Source organism: Trichoderma virens (assembly GCF_000170995.1).
Source record: "Trichoderma virens Gv29-8 chromosome Unknown TRIVIscaffold_5, whole genome shotgun sequence".
In the NCBI taxonomy this organism is placed as follows: Eukaryota; Fungi; Ascomycota; class Sordariomycetes; order Hypocreales; family Hypocreaceae; genus Trichoderma; species Trichoderma virens.
Genome location: NW_014013744.1, coordinates 1,973,091 through 1,990,438, shown reverse-complemented (window position 1 = coordinate 1,990,438; position 17,348 = coordinate 1,973,091). Strand labels below are relative to the sequence as shown.

Genomic DNA, 17,348 nt, shown 5'->3' with positions numbered 1-17,348 from the left:
CGAGGCACGTTGGAAAACCATACTTTATAAGGCGTTTTTGCTGTTGGCGTTGGAAATGGTTAGGCGGAGGCGGTGTTCATTTCCGATCCAGGGGTGATAGAAAGGGGAGGGAAGCAAACCAGCATGTGGATTTTCTTTTCAGCATATGCATAGGGATTGGCGATGATGTTTACGGGCTGTAGATAGGTTCATCATATAGTATAGCAAACGGGGATGATACTTGGGGTACATAAACAGTGGCCTTTTTCTGTTTTGCGTGAGAACGACGACGACGGATATGATTTGGGTACTACAGCCCATGAGTCCTACAACTACCTATCTTACAACCAACCTAGGTATTTGATATTTGATACCTAGTATTTACAGTACCAACCGCACAGTATTATGGTGTGGTTATTCCTGACTCTTGATTTGGAAGAGCCTTCAGTTTAGGCAGTCCATCGCGCTGACTGAGACCCGCTAGATGCATATAAGCCTTGCAGGCAGCCTTCCCTCCCGTCACGCTATTACCAAAGTAATGCAATCTCCCCATGACTCTCTCCCCCTCCTTCGCCTTCACTGAACCAGTCACAATGGAGGCTTTGGCTTGAGAATCTGCATACCCTGGAGAGAATAGAAGCCTGGGCGTGAGTCAGACTTTGGCTGCGGCGTTTTGGAGATACTCGTTGCGCCACCGTCAAGTTTTAGTAAGTTTTAGTGGATGAATCATCATCGCGGCAAGGGCTGTAAAATGCGTCCATGCTGGCTGTGAGAATTGAAGCTGATAGCAAATGGACGACGTTAAAGATGCGGTAGATGGTCGGCTGGATAATTTTGCGGCATATTCCTTCTTCTCTTTCCTACTTTCTGCATTCACCAAACACTATCACATAGACCTCTCTATGAGCTCTATGAGACCACTTGAACAGTAATCATAATGGACGTGGCGTCGCTGGGAAGTCTCCCAGACGAACTCGTTCTCGACATTGTCCAACATCTGGACACGGCTCGCGATGTGGCTCATCTGGGGAGCGCATCTCGACACGCGCATGCCGTCATCAACCGGAGCGGGTGGCGCAGCTTCGTGAGGACCAAATTCCCTTCCATCAACGTCCCATCAGGGGGTTTGACGGGATGGAATGCCGTGGCAGACCGCTTGACGTATCTGGACCGGTGCTGGAACAGTCGCGGACTCTATCTGACGGTGTATGGGGAGAAGTCGCCGGCGCGGGCCAAGAGGAGGGAGTTTGCCAGGAGCAGACAGTCTGTCAACTTTCACTCTGTCATTGATGCTACGACGCTCTTGTCCACGCAAGAAGAGCTGTTGGCGCATGGCGCGGGAGAGAACCTGATATTTCGACGAAGGGGGGTGAATAGCAAGGCATCAGACAATTGGAGCAAGCTGGGAGGCCGTGAAACCGGATATGCGGCTGGGACGGGAGACGTAACAGCAATCAGCATCATCGAGCGCCAGCAGTTTCCAGAGGTGGTTGTTGGAAGGGCCGATGGAGGCCTTCAACTCTTGGACGTCGGAGATGAGACAATATCAGACTCATCTCAGAGCTTCCTTACTACACACGACACTAGCAACCAGTCCAGACTTCCTCCCCGAATGTCTCCTGGACAGAGAGCGATTTCATGGACTGAGTGGCAATCCGACGCCAAGTTGCTGGCTAGTTGCAGAAGCTCCATCTTGACGCTGTACAACCTTTCCAACACAGAAGAAGCAACACTGAAACCTGTCCTCTACTATGATGTATCCAAAGACAGCTCCCCCGATGAGGTTTCGCTTTTACGCAGCGTCAAGTTCATGGGCCAGGACGTGATTGCGTGTGGAATTGGTGGTAGCCGTGAGCCTTTGAGATTGGCCAAGATTCGACCCACGGGAATTGAGTTTTTCGATGCGGCAAGGAACTCCAGGATGAGCAAGGACAATGCTGCGGCAGATTCCGAGACAGCAGCTGAGAAGACGACAGTTCGTGATATTCAGCCAGTTACAAGGATGAATGACAACCTACTCCTCAGCGCCTGGGACGACGGAAGCCATAGGTAAGACGGAAGGCGATAATATGCTCAAAAAGTCAGACCCCCCTATCAGCCAGCTAACTTAAAGACACAACTTAGACTTTCGGATTTACGGACTCCCTCTGCCCATGACGTCCTATATCGAGATGGCTTCCAGCCGTATCAAGCCAGCAGCTCAATGCTAGTATATGGATCTGAACGATTTGTAGCCGGCAACAACTGCAGCCCCGATCTCCGATTCTTTGACTTTCGGTTCCCAAAGGCGTACCATCACACCAGCGCCATGCCTTGTTCTGCAAAGACGCCTCTTCCGGGACGGCCCCACCAGTATGGCGCCATCAACGAAGTCGATGAGCTTCAGATCAATCCGGTCGAAGAGTGCGATTCCGCATCTGGTCGGAGCTGCACGTGGCATCATCTATCAAGACAAGATAGCTGGCGGCCAGACGCAGTCATGCACATCTACAGCGCATCGATGGACCGAGTCCACAGCCTGGCCAAGGCATCCGACTTGTCGACGTCGTTCTACTGCGGCGTCAGAGGGGCTCTCGTGGAGGCGACATATGCCCTCGCTGAGGATATAGACTCGATTGTATCTCGTCGGTCAGCGTCGGAAGGATGGCAAGCTGTCGACCCCGAGGGAAGAGCTTCGTTGATAGAGACGGGGATTGGTCTGCGTGATGGAGAGTCGCAGCTGGAGGAGCAGACGCAGACGAGAATGCCGGAGCTGTATTACTACGAGCGGTGGAGGATTCCGGAGGGAGAAACCGAGTATGTGAGAGAGCAGGGACGGCGGTTGGATCCGGCGTTGGTACCTAGCCGGAGGAGCAGAGGATGAATTTCAACATTATCACGATTTACGAGGCTTAGGATAGAGTTTCGAATGACTACAATATGCATAGAAAAGTTCTTAATACAAGGAGTTCTGTTCAGGGCAATGTCGAGTACCCCAAGCCCCGAGTTTAATGGCGATGAAAGCTGAAGGCAAAGTTGCCAAGGTAAAAGTGAATGAGGTGATGATATAAAGACAAAAGCTGACCCCAGCAGTAGTATAAAAGCATATAATCATTTGAAGAGGGACAAGTGGTTGATAAATATTGATTTCCCTTCATTGTTGTCTACATAGTCTCGACATCGGAGTAGATTCTACCTACGTGTAGTTACAATAGCATCAAGACGCTGGTTAGTCCAAGTCATGGCTGATCCAACCAAAGGCGGACGGAATCATTGCACTGTCTCGTTCAGCTCATAGCTCATCTTAATCGCCTCCGGCTTGCCATTTTCACGATACAATTAGTCAGTTCAGAACAGTTCTGAATGTGGATGGGCCAAAACCTGGCCCGTTTTCCAGCCCTATACATCACAAATATGGTCAGCAAATAGAAGCGATAGGGTGAAAAAAGTGAAACTTACGTTATGTTGATACAAATTCCACGTCTACTACCAAAAAAAAGTCGCGAATGTCCTCATCCATTCTAGTGAAAGCCATCATTCGCGATTATCAGATAGATGCTTCGACATCATCGTCGTCTTCGATGACTTCAATTGGCAGCGGAATACTCGCCGTGTTCGCGAAAGCAGTCATAAACTGGTGCATCTCCGAGACGAATTTATCAAGTTTGGTGTTGACTTCATCAATCTTGGCTTCGTTTCTCTTGGAAATTTCTTTGGCAACTTTCACATCCTCCATCTCGAAGAGGTCAGGGTTCGTCATTTGCGGCTTTCTGGTTGCTTCAGCCAATCGCCGGATTGCGTGAGAAGACATAACGCCAGAGACAACTTTGTCTATGTCAAAATCATCTTTATTAACTGATCTCCGCACGCGTTTTGGTTCGATGGGTGGATTGTCAGAAAACGTTCGAGGGCGTTTGGCTCCCTCAGGAACTGCACTCTGCCTCGCCCGGCTAACTGGAGAAAAGATAGCCGCCAGTTCCTCTGCTATAGAGGCGACGCTGGCTTGACCAAAGACATCCGCCAGTTCCTCTTCTACAGAGGCGACGTCATCGTCGGCCACACTCAAGGTCACTGCGCCTTTCTTAGGTGCGTACAGCTCGTTGGTCGGCCTCTGCCTGTCGTCGATTGCCTCCAGATACTCTTTCGTGTAGTCTTTGATAGTCAGGGTGCCATAAAGCTGTAGAATCAAGCTGTTGTACTTTTCAGGCAATTTATCATATATCGATGCCAGGATGAGATATGCTGGCCACGATAGCCATTCAGTGTTTTCGATGTATATTTTATGCAAAGTAGCGTCATTCTTCGCAGAAGGAATGATAGCGTATTCACGTCTCTGCATGTATCCGATCATTTGCTCTTGCTGGCGAGCTGTGAGCCTGGTTGCCTGTGCCCAATACGTGCGCACACATTTCATTCCATCTTCGTACAATGGATCATCAGGTTCCAGTCCAAGATCTTCCTCGCCGAATTTGATGGGTTTTTCAGTCTTCTTCGGCATCTTAATTTTCAGCTTTGCCATTGCTGAGATCGGTCGAGGGCTGTCAAGATGCGAGCGAAACCCTGTATGGAGATGAGGAAAAGATAAAGTTGGAAGAATGAAGCAAACGTGGGCAAGATATGGGGAAGTTAATGCATCTTAATCCCCAGTGTGACTTGTCAGCTTTGAATTAACAGGTGAAATATGATTGAAAAGGGGTTGACGCTCTTCGGCGGCTGCCAGCGGCTGTCACAGTAGTCAGGCCTTGAATTCGTGCAGCAGTCGCAGTACGTCAGGATAATCCTCCAAGACCAGGTTTAAAAATCGACAGTGTTTGTCGTGAATCGATGTAGTCGAGGTTAGCCACTGGCTAGGTAATGTTCCTGAATGCTGCGCAATCTACATCGGGAAGCAGCATAATTACTACTGTAGAATAGCTCAAGGGAGTACAAGACACCACGAGATAATCGGTACCATGGGATTTATAAGAAGAGCCTGATAGACCACCTGAAGGTCTTGATAAGCATAGATGTATCTCCTGATACGTCATATCACACTATAGTGAAGGGATTTGCTAGCTAACGCCCCAAACCATCAAGTATCTCATATCCCAAATGGAGTATCGATTGTAGCAGATACTCAAAGAACTAAGGAGATTCAAGGCACTGATTCTGCATCTTATCATGACGTGCTTAATCCTGATAGTCGTTGAGGCGCAGTATAGTTGCCATTCTAAGCTACCAGCTTAATAGCCTCTCCCTATTAGAAGGATAAAGGATATCATCATACAAGGAGTTGTTCGGGGCAGCAGTATGTTAAGATTCCAAAAAAGAAGGCATATTTCATTCATTATTATATCAACTTGGCCCATACCCTTATTTCCACCCCTCACAGCTTCGAGTCCGACACAATCAAAGCCAGCTTCTCCCGCAGCGCACTCTCAGCCTCCTTCTCAATACGAGCAACCAACACACCGCACGTAGGAATATCGTGAATAAGACCCATGACCTGACCCGTCGTCCAGACCTACATCCCATCCGTCGTCAGTAACCAAAAGTCAAAGAGCAAACAAATAAGGTAAAAAAACTTACACCATGTTCCGGATCACCGGTTGTGAACACCTCCTTGCCTCTCTTTCCGCTGACGAAGGGCGCTACCTCTGAGAACTCGCCTGTGCTGCTCTCCTTCTCAATCTTTAGCGCATCCATAGCGACCTTGTTCTTGAATAGTCGGGTGGTGTTCGTCCAGCGTCGCAGCAACAGCGTTGTGTCCGTCTCCTGAGACTTGACAATGGCCTCTTTGATATTTCGGTGTACCGGCGCTTCTTCAGTGGCGAGGAACCTGCAAAAACATTTCATTAGTGACGGTTTCTTCCCAACAGCAATCTCCTTCCCTGCGAAGTTGAAGCTTACCGTGTACCCATGTTGATACCACAAGCACCCAGAACCAGCGCCGCCGCAAGTCCCTGACCGTCCGCGAATCCTCCCGAAGCAATAAAAGGAATGGTCAGCGTCTGGCGCGCACGGCTCAGCAGAATGAAGTTTGTAATGTCGCTCTCGCCAACGTGGCCCGCGCACTCGAAGCCGTCGATGCTAAGGAAATCGACGCCCAGCTTGATCGCGCTCTGAGCGTGTCGAATCGTCGTGCACTTGTGCAGCACCGTGATGCCCGCGGCCTTGAGCTGGCGGATGACGGGGCCGGGCGAGTTTCCGGCCGTCTCGACAATCTTGACGCCCTCGTCGATGATGGCCTGGGCGTAGGCCGGGTAGTCGGGGGGAAGAAGGGACGGCAGCAGCGTCAGGTTGACGCCAAAGGGCTTGTCGGTCAGCGTGCGGCAGCGCTGGATCTCGGCGCGCAGGGCCTCGGGCGAGGGGGAGATGAGGGCCGTGATGATGCCCAGGCCGCCGGCGTTGGACACGGCCGACGCGAGGTCAGCGGTGCCGACGTGCATCAGGCCGCCCTGGATGACGGGGACTAGAGGGCAGAGGTCAGTATCAACGTGAGAAGGGGCGGAGAGGAGTGAGAAGAGAACAGCACGTACCGCGAATGCCCAGACGGCGAGTGAGCTCTGTGTTGAAAGGCATCGTGGGAGGGTCGAGTGTCTTGTGACAAGCCGCGATCTTGTTCTTGTTCTTGCTCTTGTTCTTGCGCCTGCTTCTATGTCTATAATATCTAATCAAATCGCCGTCTTCCTTTATCTGTATCGCTTGTCAATCGCAAAAATAAAAACAGCAAATCAGCACGAACCCAAGCAGCATTCTTATAACGTCAGAAGTCAGACCCCTTCAAGGACCCCCAGATTTCCGCTCCCGAACAAATAGCCTTATGCCGAGGCAAGTCTAACATGGACGCTGACTGAAGCCCCACCTCCGACGGTTCCCTTGCATGTTGGCTCGGCCCCGTATTTTTCCCTCTGCTGTAGGTTAGGCTGGGCTTCAAGCTTCACATGCTAAAACTACCTACAAACGGACAGACAAGACAGGCACAGCATACAGTAGCTTTTTGTGCTCTTTCTGTGCCACTTTCAGCTGTACCCTTATTGCCTTAGTAGGTCAAAGCTCACTTTTGGGTGCAGATACGCTTCGTCATCCAGAGCCTCGTCATCCAAATGGATCGTCCGGATGTCCAAAGTCAAGATCATGAGATGTCGTGCTTTCGTTTTCCGGGGGATGAGTAATCCCGAATCCTCGTTCCCGTTGAGTGGGTGTGTATCATCTTTCCTCGGTTCTTGTACGCGTCCAGCATGAATCGGTGCTAGCACTGCCCATTTCTTGTCTTTCTCGTGTACTACCTTACCTGTACTTTGTCCTTGCTATGGAGTACTAGGCACTCGCATTCGGTATCTCTTAGTAGTGGAGTGTCCATAATAGTGCATGCTTACTTTACTATTCATCAGCCTCTCCCCAACTCGGTATCGTAACCGAGTCCGAACAGTATCGAGATCCCCCCGCAATTCGACGGGGCGGCGTTCCCACTTGTTACGGTGCAATTTCAAATCCTGAGCGTGTTACAGAGGAGGGGGTATTCCGTTCATTTGCTCTCAACAAACTGTGGGTTACACATGTACAAACTCCTCCTTCTCCCGTAACCTCGCCCAAGCACCGTTGTTCCAGATCCGACAAGTGTCCAATATCTGCCTAAACCATCCAATGTGTACAATTTTGTCCCTGTATTTCAAAATCAAATGTCCCGTATTCCAACATACTGCAAGCCGTTGCTCGCCCGCTAGTGTGCTCCAGCATGGTATCTTGTGTGCTCCAATAACGCCCGACGTGGTGATGCAAGACCCGTCACTCATCCTCAAAGCACCCAATCAAGATCCGTCCAGCGAATCTTCGGCTGATCTTTAGCCTTAGTTTATGCTCGCAGTGGGTGCCAAAGCTACGCGATCCCTCGGCTTGTCCACCAAATCAGCGTATCCGTCCAAGCTGGCGCCCATTGTCTTGATCATATCAAAGATGTGCGTGCCCTTGAAGGTTTCCGCCCAGAGGCGTACTACCGCGCTCGCCAGCTGTCTCAACTTCATCGGGTCTGTAGTTGCTGTTTCCATCTGCGGGTTCGCATTTGCGCCAGACAAAGATGGATCAACAGGGACGGCGAATTCAGTTTCGTCCAACATTCTCCTCACCGTCTCCAAGAGATTCCTCTCGTCGAGGCTAATGGGAGCATCAGACGGCGTAAGGGACGCCAGCGTCAAGAGCCACTTGGCTAGAAGCAGGGCGCACTCAAAATTACATACTGTTATAGCCATGAGGTCAGTCTTCATACTCAGTCAAAGGGGAAGCATGAATAAAAACAAAGCACTAGGGAAGAAAAGAAGAAGAAAACTTACGCGAATGCTGAATGCTCCATTCTGTAGACTTGGTCCTCGCGACATAGTTGACACCAGCCTTGACCAGCATAGACAATGCGTGAACGGCCTGAAATACCGCCCCATGGAGTCGCACGCTGCGCACAACCAATGGGGTGGAAATCATAGCCGATGCCATCAACATCGAATCCCTTGTCTGCAGCTCTCTGCTTGGAGGGGTGTCGCTGTATAGCCGGATGTATGCGAGGCGCAGAAGGGCTGTCGCGTTGTAGGCCAACAGGCCACCAGGAGAAAAGTCTGTGCTGGCAAAAGGCCCTGATCCTGTGGCAAGAAGATAGTGGTGCTGCTCAACCGTGGTATGCCATACCCGCAGCGCCTGAGTGACTTCTTCCACATCCTCCGGCTTCAAGGTGCGTTGTGTTTCAAACGGCAAGCCGGCTGCCAGTGAAGTTTGCTTCAAGAAATACACGTGCTGGATGAGCACATGGATGAGGACGTAAAAGCCCAGCGACGATAGGTGGTTCGGCAGCCCCTGGTTTGTCCGGCCAAACAACCGAGCAATGGCCTCGTGAACCGTAATCTCCACCATTGGTGTAGACTGCCGCAGCTCTTGCCATTGCCAGGCAGTCTCAGCCCTCCAAAGTCTAGCAGGAAGAGGCAAAGAGAGTCTGAGTTCCGACGTGACCAACAGAGGTGGCAAGTCATATGCAATGCTACAAAGGTTAAAGAAAGAGTAGGCAATCAGCTTAGTCCTAGTAGCCCCTTCGCGCTTAATCCAAGCATCCCAGTCCGTGACGCTTGCTTGGCTGATGTCTTCAGTAAGCCCCTCTTCTCGAATCAGGATAGCCAGGGTGCTCTGCAGAGAGAGTGCCTCGTTCAGAATTGTCTTGGCTCCCCAAAGTCCAACAGAGAAGAGCAGCAGAACAGCCTGGATTGTTTCCAGCCGAGACTGGGGCGTGTTTGGAGAACTGTAATTGAAGACTCATGCATTAGCAACTTATACAAAACAGCAATTATAGAAATGCATATGCTTACTAAGGCTCCCGGTGAGTGTCTTGAGTTATCGGCCTCTCTGACTGGGCAGAAGCAAATGAATGTCTGTAAGAAGTGCTGGGAGAAGGCCGTGTCGAGTGAGGACTATAAGAGGACGCATTTGGCAAGAGAGCATGGATTTCCGAGCTATGTCGTCGTCGTATCTGCTCCATTGCAACCGCTTTGGCGGCATACCAGAGGGCATACCCCCTCTTACTCTCGAACCTGTACTGTGCTCCAACGGACAGGATGGCCAGAAGCAGCTCGGGTGCGAGCTCTGTGGGGGACAACGTAGGCAAATGCAAAAAGGGCAGCTGTTCATGAAAACCCCCAATATATCCTTCCAAGAAGCGGGTGAGTGTATAGCGAGAAGGGAAGACGAAATCAGTCGGCAGCACGGCCGAGAACTCTTCTAGACGGTTCTTAATGATGCCGTGGTCAACCACAGAGATGCGAAGAGGGGATCGCGATGTCTCCTCGTGTATTCGAGAGCTGGGCTCCTGTACATCAGGGGCAAGAGACCCGAAGCGAGAGGGAAGTTGTGAACTCGGCTTTGAGCCGCCACGCTGAAACACGGCCGGAGATCGAGCAAAAAAGTTCATTTGCTGATCAGGCTCAAAGTGCGGAGGGAGGAAGTGCTGCGGCGTCGTGTAGTCGTCAAGGAACAGGTTATAGTCCTCGTACGCCGGCTGTTGAGGCTGAGGGCCAAATCCAGCTGCCAGAATTGGCGGATCTGCTCGCGCACGCTCAGCATATCCCTCAATCGTATCTGGATAGCTCTTGACTCTAGAGTGAGTTGGGGGCTGCTGGGATATGCCGTTCAGCAAGGGTTGCATGGTGTTGACCTCGCTGGCCAACGCAGCATCAGAAAGGAGATCAAGGTTGCAAGCTGCGGTTCGGGCCGCTGCTTGCGGGTCTTGCTGGCCTAGATGGCTTCCAGCATCTGAACCCATGGGCCCATGATGATATGGCGGGGGAGGCGCCTGGGGCTGATGCTGATGCTGCTGCTGCTGTTGTTGCGGCGGCGATGGTTGTGGAGGAAGCAACGTAGTGGTGGTAGGAGGAGGGGGAGGGGGCGGCCGCAGCCTGTGAATCCCCATGACATCGAGTTCGACATGGCTATCAGAGAGAGATGGCTTGTGCAAAGACGTGCCAGAGAGCTTCCTTGGTCTGGAGGCATCTTTATGCCCTTCATTTAGGTGAACAAGCTTCTCGTGCCGGACGAGAAGATCACTGATGTCCATATAAGTCAGTATAACCCAACGCAAGGCGGGGACCGTGTAAGTGCAACGAGGAGGTGGGAGGTGGAAAGTGGATCAAGGCGAGAAAAATAGCAGAGTTGAAGCTTAGGCATGAAGCTTAGGGTGAGGCTAGAGGTGACACTTTGGAAGAGGGGAAAGGGGGGATATGTAATGCAATGAGGAGGCGCGGGTACCGGTATGGGTACAAGCACCACATAAAAAGACACGGCATCGCATCACATCATGCCGGACCACGCCATGGGTTGTGTAGGTACTTACGGACATAAGGCAGATGGGGGATTCGTAGAAAGGGCAAGGGACATGGCAAACAGGGACATGGGGGGAGCAAGTTGTCCTTACCGGCGCCCAAAGGTTTTCCCACAGCGGTCCCAGCCGCAGGAGAAGGGCTTCTCTTTGGTATGTGTCCTCTCATGTCTCTGGACATGTTCGACGCGTCTGTAACTCGAGAAGAGGTCATGTGAGCAACACAGCACGAAGCAGCAGAGTTGGACAGAAGCGGAGCGGAGCGGGCTAGACTGACCTGAATCGCTTGCTACAGTACTTGCAAGGCAATGTCTTGGGCTTCTGGTTGCGATTCTCGCCCACCTCGGCAATTGCGAGGGCACTGGATTGGTCTGGCGGTGGAAGAACGGCTGGGCCGTCGATGGCCTGGAGCGGGAGCATTACGAGCAGAAGCGAGGCCGTCAAGGTAAGGTATAAGTGACAAGGAGTAGCAGCAGAGCAACAGTGTCGGGAGTTGGGGGTGGAGGATGTGGGGGATGGGGGAATGGGAAGCAATCAAGAGACGGCAGCTCGAATGAACAACAGATAGAGTATCAACAGGATCCGTCCAACCTCGACAGAGATGAGAGACACGGCCCAGAGGAAACAGCAGTGTGGGGTCAGCCGGATTCGCACTCGGTCTGCTATCTGCAACCACAGTGGCCAAGGAGGAGGCAGAGGTGACCAACTATGTAGCCGGCTGGGGAGAGGGAGAGACGCCGAGCCCAATCAACAATGGACAAGCAGCACGCAGCAATCGAGGCTGGCTCATCAGAGACGAGTCGAGTCAGTCGAGGCGAGCCGCTGGCGTGCTCAGCAAGGTTCGGCTGGCCGCGGGTGTTTGTTTTGCAGATGAAGGAGCGAGGCGAGATGTGATGGAGCACGGGCGACAAGAAAAGGGCCCGGCGATTTGATCCGGCCAGGCAAAACGAGCGATACACTGGATGAACCAGGACCCCAGGCGGCTATAACGTGGAGCCGGCACAAGGGACAGCTCCCCCGAGTTGGAGGCAGGCCAAGTACAGTAGTCCGTAGTATCGGGGCAAAGGGCCAGCTCAACGGCGTTGTGTTTGGCTCATCGGTCGCGTGCCGTCATCCGTTGGGGTTGGAGATGGCAGCGAAAAAAAAAAATAAAAAAAAAATAATGCCAGGCCGGGCGTCGCTTTGGATATCGGCCCCAGGGCTGTCAAGCGGCATGTGCTTTTTTTTTGGCCGGCAGAAAACGAGCGGTGGCCGAGGCAATGGCGACAATGAGTGACACTGGCAATGTCGATGCTCATGCTCATGCTCATGCTAATGCCAATGCTAAGGACGGGCACGTTGATGGACAGGAAGAAGCAAACCCGGAGTGTCTTGGGATACGGGATGTACAAGGACCAGGGCTCTTAGCTGGCTGAGGGGGAAGCGGGGGAATCCACATGTAGTTGGGGAGAAAGCGGAGAGAAGGCAAAAAGTGTTGCGATGGGACAAGCCAGAGTACCGGATATGACACAACGACAGGACGCGGCGACGGGCTAGGCACTTTTGGCCCTGACGTGTATTGAGTATTGATTCGTCGTACTGCAAGGTATTTGCTAAGAGAAGCCCAAGCCCAGCTTTCAGCCAGCGGATTTTGCCTGGTGCGCGTGCTAGGCCGGCCTCGGCAAGCCTGCGATCTCAAGCTTGACAAGGCGTCCAGCTAGTGAGGCCATGTAGTAATATCTGCGTGCTTGCTGGCCCACCGTGGCATGGGGACTAGTAATGAATCTAGGTAGCACGAAGGATGCTGTTGCAAATTACATGACAGAGCCTGTACAGTAACAACCCGGAGCAGCGTCAATCAATCTAGATAGAGGCGATAGATTAAGCTACCTAGGCTTAGTGCTTTGTATATCTCCCCCCTTCAACACCTTATCTTCCATCTCTTTCTCTTATACAAAACGATTACAGACAGGCACACATCATGTAGCGGAATCGATTGCCTCTAGCTCATGGCCCGCCGTTTGCATGTGGGGGCCTTGGAGGTGTGGATATCCCAAATCCCCATGGGGGAGCCCAGCTCTGGGCCAGTCAGGAAAGCTCTTTTCCGTCTGTCCATCCCGTCTTTTTTTTTTTTTTTTCCTTTTAATTTACGAAGTATACTGCATGTGCTTTGGTGCGCGGACTGGGCTCTCTGCGTATTATGTAACCGCTCTCTCCATCCCCCCTCCCACCCTACACAGCTTGTTGCTCTAAGCAAAGTAAAAAGAGGCAGTGCGGCAAATTGGCTGTCTTGAATTCTAATTCTACTCCAATTTGCTAATAGGGGGAGCGCTAAATTAGAGTTCAATATTTTATCCCGTTCGGGCAGCTTGGCTGGTGGCGCATAAGGTTGTATGGTGAATGATGCTGTGTCTGGTGTGCGAAATGAGATGGAGGAGCAGGTAGAGGTTTAGCTTTCAATGCTGCGGCGGCATCTCTTGATGTGAAAGGTAATTAACTGACGTTGAGATACCTCTACGATTGCAAGATGACCTCAGTTACCGCTATTCTAACCACCGGTGAGGCTGCATACATGTGCGGATGTAACACAGGCGTGTAAGCCGCTTAATCTAGATGCCGAGTCTCGTGTGAAAGATCAAAGCACAATGTAGATACCAAATAAATCATTGAAAGCGAAGAACATCATGGATTGGTATGTGAATATGGTTATTGAGATCCCTTTACTAGGCCAATGATTCAACTTCGACATCAAGACGAATGTGACTGTTTGGTGCCAAAAGTATATATCCAGCCATTGCCCCGACTATCTGTAGATGCTCAAGAAAAACCTCCAAGACATCCTTTTGCTCTCTCATCATTCGAGCACACTCTCATCAGCAACTATACATCATGGATTTAGACACGGATGTAGACACGGATGTAGACAGCGCCTCGGATTCAGGAAGCTCAACATGTTTAGACATGCTAATAAATCCCCAAGATACGGTGGATGACAAGGTCAGCATGAATCTCCTTGCCCAAACAATCACTACACAGGTTGGGTTGTGGGAGAAATATCACAAAGAGGTGGGCGCTCCACTCACGCCCTTCGATTTCGACCAATATCACCCAGTTCTGTTACCTCCAATGCCGCTCCATGTTCTTGATGCCAGAGAGAAGATATTGGATTCGGCATCCAAACTACTTGACCTGGTAGCCGGACCATCCAAGATGATTTCAATCGCATTGTCGCAGGTAAGTCCAGAAATTGCTCTCCTTCTCCAAAATAAGGTGGAATGCTACCATGCTCAGTGCTAATGTCAACCTCCAGGTCCAGTTTGTATCGGCTCTTCAGTGGCTCCTCCATTTCAAAATATTTGATCTCGTTCCGGAATGCGACCCGGTGTCATACGAAGACTTGGCGAAAGAAGCTAATGTTCCAGCTTCTGAGCTCAAGCGGATGTTGCGAATGGTTATGGTGCATCATATTTTCAGGGACTATAAAGGGAAATGTTGTCATAATTATTTTTCAACAGTTCTTGCTAAAGATGAAGATTTTCTGCACGGCCTTCCTTTTTTCTGCAATACAGTTATGCCAGCTTCAGCAAAGATAGTGGACACAACAAACAAATGGCAGGGCTCAAAAGAGGAAAACGAGAAACCCTTTCTCGTCTTTGGCACTACCAAAGAACAATTTTTAAGCCAGCTTGATGAGACGAATGGGTATGCTCATTTAACGGGCCTACTCGGTACTAGCCGCAGCCTGACTTATTCGACGGATGTGGTTCATGGTGTAATTAACTGGTCTTATTTAAGGAAGGGTCTCTTGTTGTGGATGTAAGTATTTCTCCCTTGATATTGTTTCCCACTGGAATAGTATGGGCAGCCATCCTTGATATATACCTATAATACTTACAGTAACTTGCAGCTCGGCTCATGTAGCCCCTGTTGCTGGGAGTTGGCTGAGCGATTCCCTCACCTCCAGTTTGAAGTTCATGGTCCTCAAGACAAGGTCAAATTGATGGCGGATTTTGGGAAATTGAAAGACCCTGCTCTCTTGACCAGATTCAATTTTTGTTCTCAAGATGAGCAGATGACTCGTGAAGCCGCGGTCTATCTCTTGGCTGGGGTGATTCATGGAAAGTCTGACAAGGAGGTCTATGACCTCCTACGGCATATCTTTAAAGTTATGGATGACTACTCGCGGATTGTTATTGTCGATTCAATATTGCCTAATCCAGGCGAGAGGACATCAATGATGAATAGAGTGTGGCAATGTCGCGATATGACCATGAGACAATTGTATATGTCTGGAGACAGGACATTAGGCGAACTCATGAAACTTGTCGACAAAGCAAGTGGAAAATCGATGGAGATGGAGAGCTACAAATGTCGGCCGGGCAGCACGGTTGCAACAGTTGTTCTCACTCACTGGTAGTTTGCGAGAACCAAATGACGTTTTGCAGCGACGGTGTGGACATATCAGATTGGTAAGGTGGGAACATGAATTTGCTTTATTCTATCACAGGATGCGCCAATAGGAATTGAGGTTTTTTGATTTTGACATTACATTGATCTTTGCTATTTGTGGCTGCGTGAAGTTTGAGTTGAGCCATCGTAGACAATTACAGGAGGTGATAGTGGAGTGCGGGCGACAGCTGAGCTCCCGCTATCAGCCGCTTATCGTGCAGACTTGGCGGCAGAGCCTCAACAGCGCCCTTCCAACTCTATCCAGTGACTCAACAAACCTTTTAAAATTTGCTTCATCATCCACAAAACCACTGTTTACTCCTTCAATCGAACCAGAACCTCACAAACAAACGCTTTCATCTACAAAACAACAACAACAACCCACCGCAGTATTGCATTTTGCAATGTCGAACCGCCACTCCGATCCCGATTCTTCTCCCCCTGCGAGGAGAAGCTTCAAACGATCAGCCGAAGACGACCTGAACGACGATCTGCCCCAGGCATACAATGCCCACTCCCTCCAGGCGCCCAAGCGACGTGCCATATCTCCATCCGAGCAGCCGAGGAAATTGAAGCGACCAGGAGCGCGCGCTCGCTTCTCCGAGGCCGAGCGAGAAGCCATCCGCTTGCGCCAGATCGAACGCGATCGTCAGGCCGCCGAGGCCGCCGCCTCCCAGGCTGCAGAGGAAAACAAGATGCGAGGTATCAATGATGTCGTAAGAGAACACTACAACAGCGTGCCCGAGCGAGGACGCGACTGGCGGACCCGCGAGAGCAAGATCAAGGGCCTGCGCGTCTTCAACAACTGGGTCAAGAGCTGCCTGATTCAGCGCTACTCGCCCGATGAAGACCACACGCCCGGATCGCGAGAAATGGGCCGTTCAAGTGGCAGAGAGCTCCTTGTTCTCGACATTGGGTGTGGAAAGGGCGGTGACCTGAGCAAATGGCAGCAAGCACCGCAGCCCATCCAGCTCTACGTCGGCCTGGACCCAGCCAACGTCAGTATCGAGCAGGCGAGAGACCGATACAGGCAAATGGGTTCTCGCGGAGGCCGAGGCGGTCGTGGTGGACGACACAACAGACCTCCGCCTCGTCTCTTTGATGCGCGGTTCCACGTCAAGGACTGCTACACAGAGAGCATCGAAGACGTGGAAATCGTCCGACAGGTCGGCTTCGACCCGTCCACCATGAACCGCCGCGGCTTCGACGTCGTCAGCATGATGTTTTGCATGCACTACGCCTTTGAGTCCGAAAACAACGCTCGCACCATGCTTCGCAATGTCGCCGGCGCGCTCAAGAAGGGCGGCCGCTTCATCGGCTGCATCCCCAACTCCGATGTGCTTGGCGAGCGAGTCCGCGCTTTCAACGCTAAAATGGCTGCCAAACGCGAGGCCAAGGAGGCCGAAGATAAGGCCGCAAAGGAAAATGGCGACGGCTCTACAACTCCCACTTCTACACCACCTCCCGCAGCAGAGCCCGAGGATGGAGAGCTTGAAGAGGGCGAAGCAGAACCAACCGCTGAATGGGGAAACTCAATCTACCGTGTGAGGTTCCCGGGCAAGACCCCCGATGATGGCGTCTTCCGTCCCGCGTTTGGCTGGAAGTACAACTTCTTCCTGGACGAGGCCGTCGAAGAAGTCCCCGAATACGTCGTCCCATGGGAGGCGTTCCGTGCATTGGCCGAGGACTTTAACCTGGAACTGCAATTCCAAAGACCCTTTTTGGAGATTTGGGAGACAGAGAAGGACGACCCGGAGCTTGGGCCGCTGAGCGAGAGAATGGGAGTTCGTGAGAGAGGCGGTGGAAGACTTCTCGTCTCGGACGACGAGATGGAGGCCGCAAGCTTTTACGTTGGCTTTTGCTTTTACAAAGTATAGTTCGTTGCTTGTTTTTGCTAAATATCGATGCATTTTGAGCTCACTTTTTTTTAATGCCGTGGAATTAATGCAAGTGTTCTTTCTTCTACATATTTGAATTCAATAAAACTACTATTAAATGAGACCGTACCTAACATGAATGTAAACCGGGTATCATGAGCTCCAATCTAATTTCTGCTTGCTTCCCAGGAACCACCAAGACGAAACGCCGTCCTACGTATAAATTATCAACACTACCCGTATTCTCGGACCATCGTATA

At 51.2% G+C, this 17,348-nt stretch overlaps 6 protein-coding genes across 6 annotated transcripts; 3 read left to right on the top strand and 3 right to left on the bottom strand.

Moving 5' to 3' along the window:
• Positions 1-916: 916 nt before the first annotated feature.
• On the top strand, positions 917-2,986 carry TRIVIDRAFT_190731 (uncharacterized protein; the record flags this gene model as incomplete). The annotated part of the gene is made up of 3 exons (XM_014102546.1): positions 917-2,028; positions 2,104-2,675; positions 2,907-2,986. The coding sequence occupies 3 exons, from the start codon at positions 917-919 to the stop codon at positions 2,984-2,986; spliced, it is 1,764 nt and encodes a 587-aa protein (XP_013958021.1).
• A 519-nt stretch (positions 2,987-3,505) lies between these two features.
• On the bottom strand, positions 3,506-4,477 carry TRIVIDRAFT_200150 (uncharacterized protein; the record flags this gene model as incomplete). Its single annotated transcript, XM_014102545.1, has 1 exon — positions 3,506-4,477. One exon carries the CDS (start codon positions 4,475-4,477, stop codon positions 3,506-3,508), a length of 972 nt encoding a protein of 323 aa, XP_013958020.1.
• A 775-nt stretch (positions 4,478-5,252) lies between these two features.
• TRIVIDRAFT_89313 (uncharacterized protein) lies at positions 5,253-6,650 on the bottom strand (the record flags this gene model as incomplete). The annotated part of the gene is made up of 4 exons (XM_014102544.1): positions 5,253-5,461; positions 5,527-5,776; positions 5,848-6,409; positions 6,477-6,650. 4 exons carry the CDS (start codon positions 6,517-6,519, stop codon positions 5,324-5,326), a joined length of 993 nt encoding a protein of 330 aa, XP_013958019.1.
• Positions 6,651-7,787: 1,137 nt separating this feature from the next.
• On the bottom strand, positions 7,788-11,203 carry TRIVIDRAFT_190729 (uncharacterized protein; the record flags this gene model as incomplete). The annotated part of the gene is made up of 5 exons (XM_014102543.1): positions 7,788-8,173; positions 8,268-9,214; positions 9,282-10,511; positions 10,880-10,975; positions 11,061-11,203. 5 exons carry the CDS (start codon positions 11,201-11,203, stop codon positions 7,788-7,790), a joined length of 2,802 nt encoding a protein of 933 aa, XP_013958018.1.
• A 2,448-nt stretch (positions 11,204-13,651) lies between these two features.
• On the top strand, positions 13,652-14,763 carry TRIVIDRAFT_221064 (uncharacterized protein; the record flags this gene model as incomplete). The annotated part of the gene is made up of 3 exons (XM_014102542.1): positions 13,652-13,996; positions 14,073-14,578; positions 14,670-14,763. The coding sequence occupies 3 exons, from the start codon at positions 13,652-13,654 to the stop codon at positions 14,761-14,763; spliced, it is 945 nt and encodes a 314-aa protein (XP_013958017.1).
• Positions 14,764-15,615: 852 nt separating this feature from the next.
• TRIVIDRAFT_67466 (uncharacterized protein) lies at positions 15,616-17,088 on the top strand (the record flags this gene model as incomplete). Its single annotated transcript, XM_014102541.1, has 1 exon — positions 15,616-17,088. The coding sequence occupies one exon, from the start codon at positions 15,616-15,618 to the stop codon at positions 17,086-17,088; it is 1,473 nt and encodes a 490-aa protein (XP_013958016.1).
• Positions 17,089-17,348: the final 260 nt, after the last annotated feature.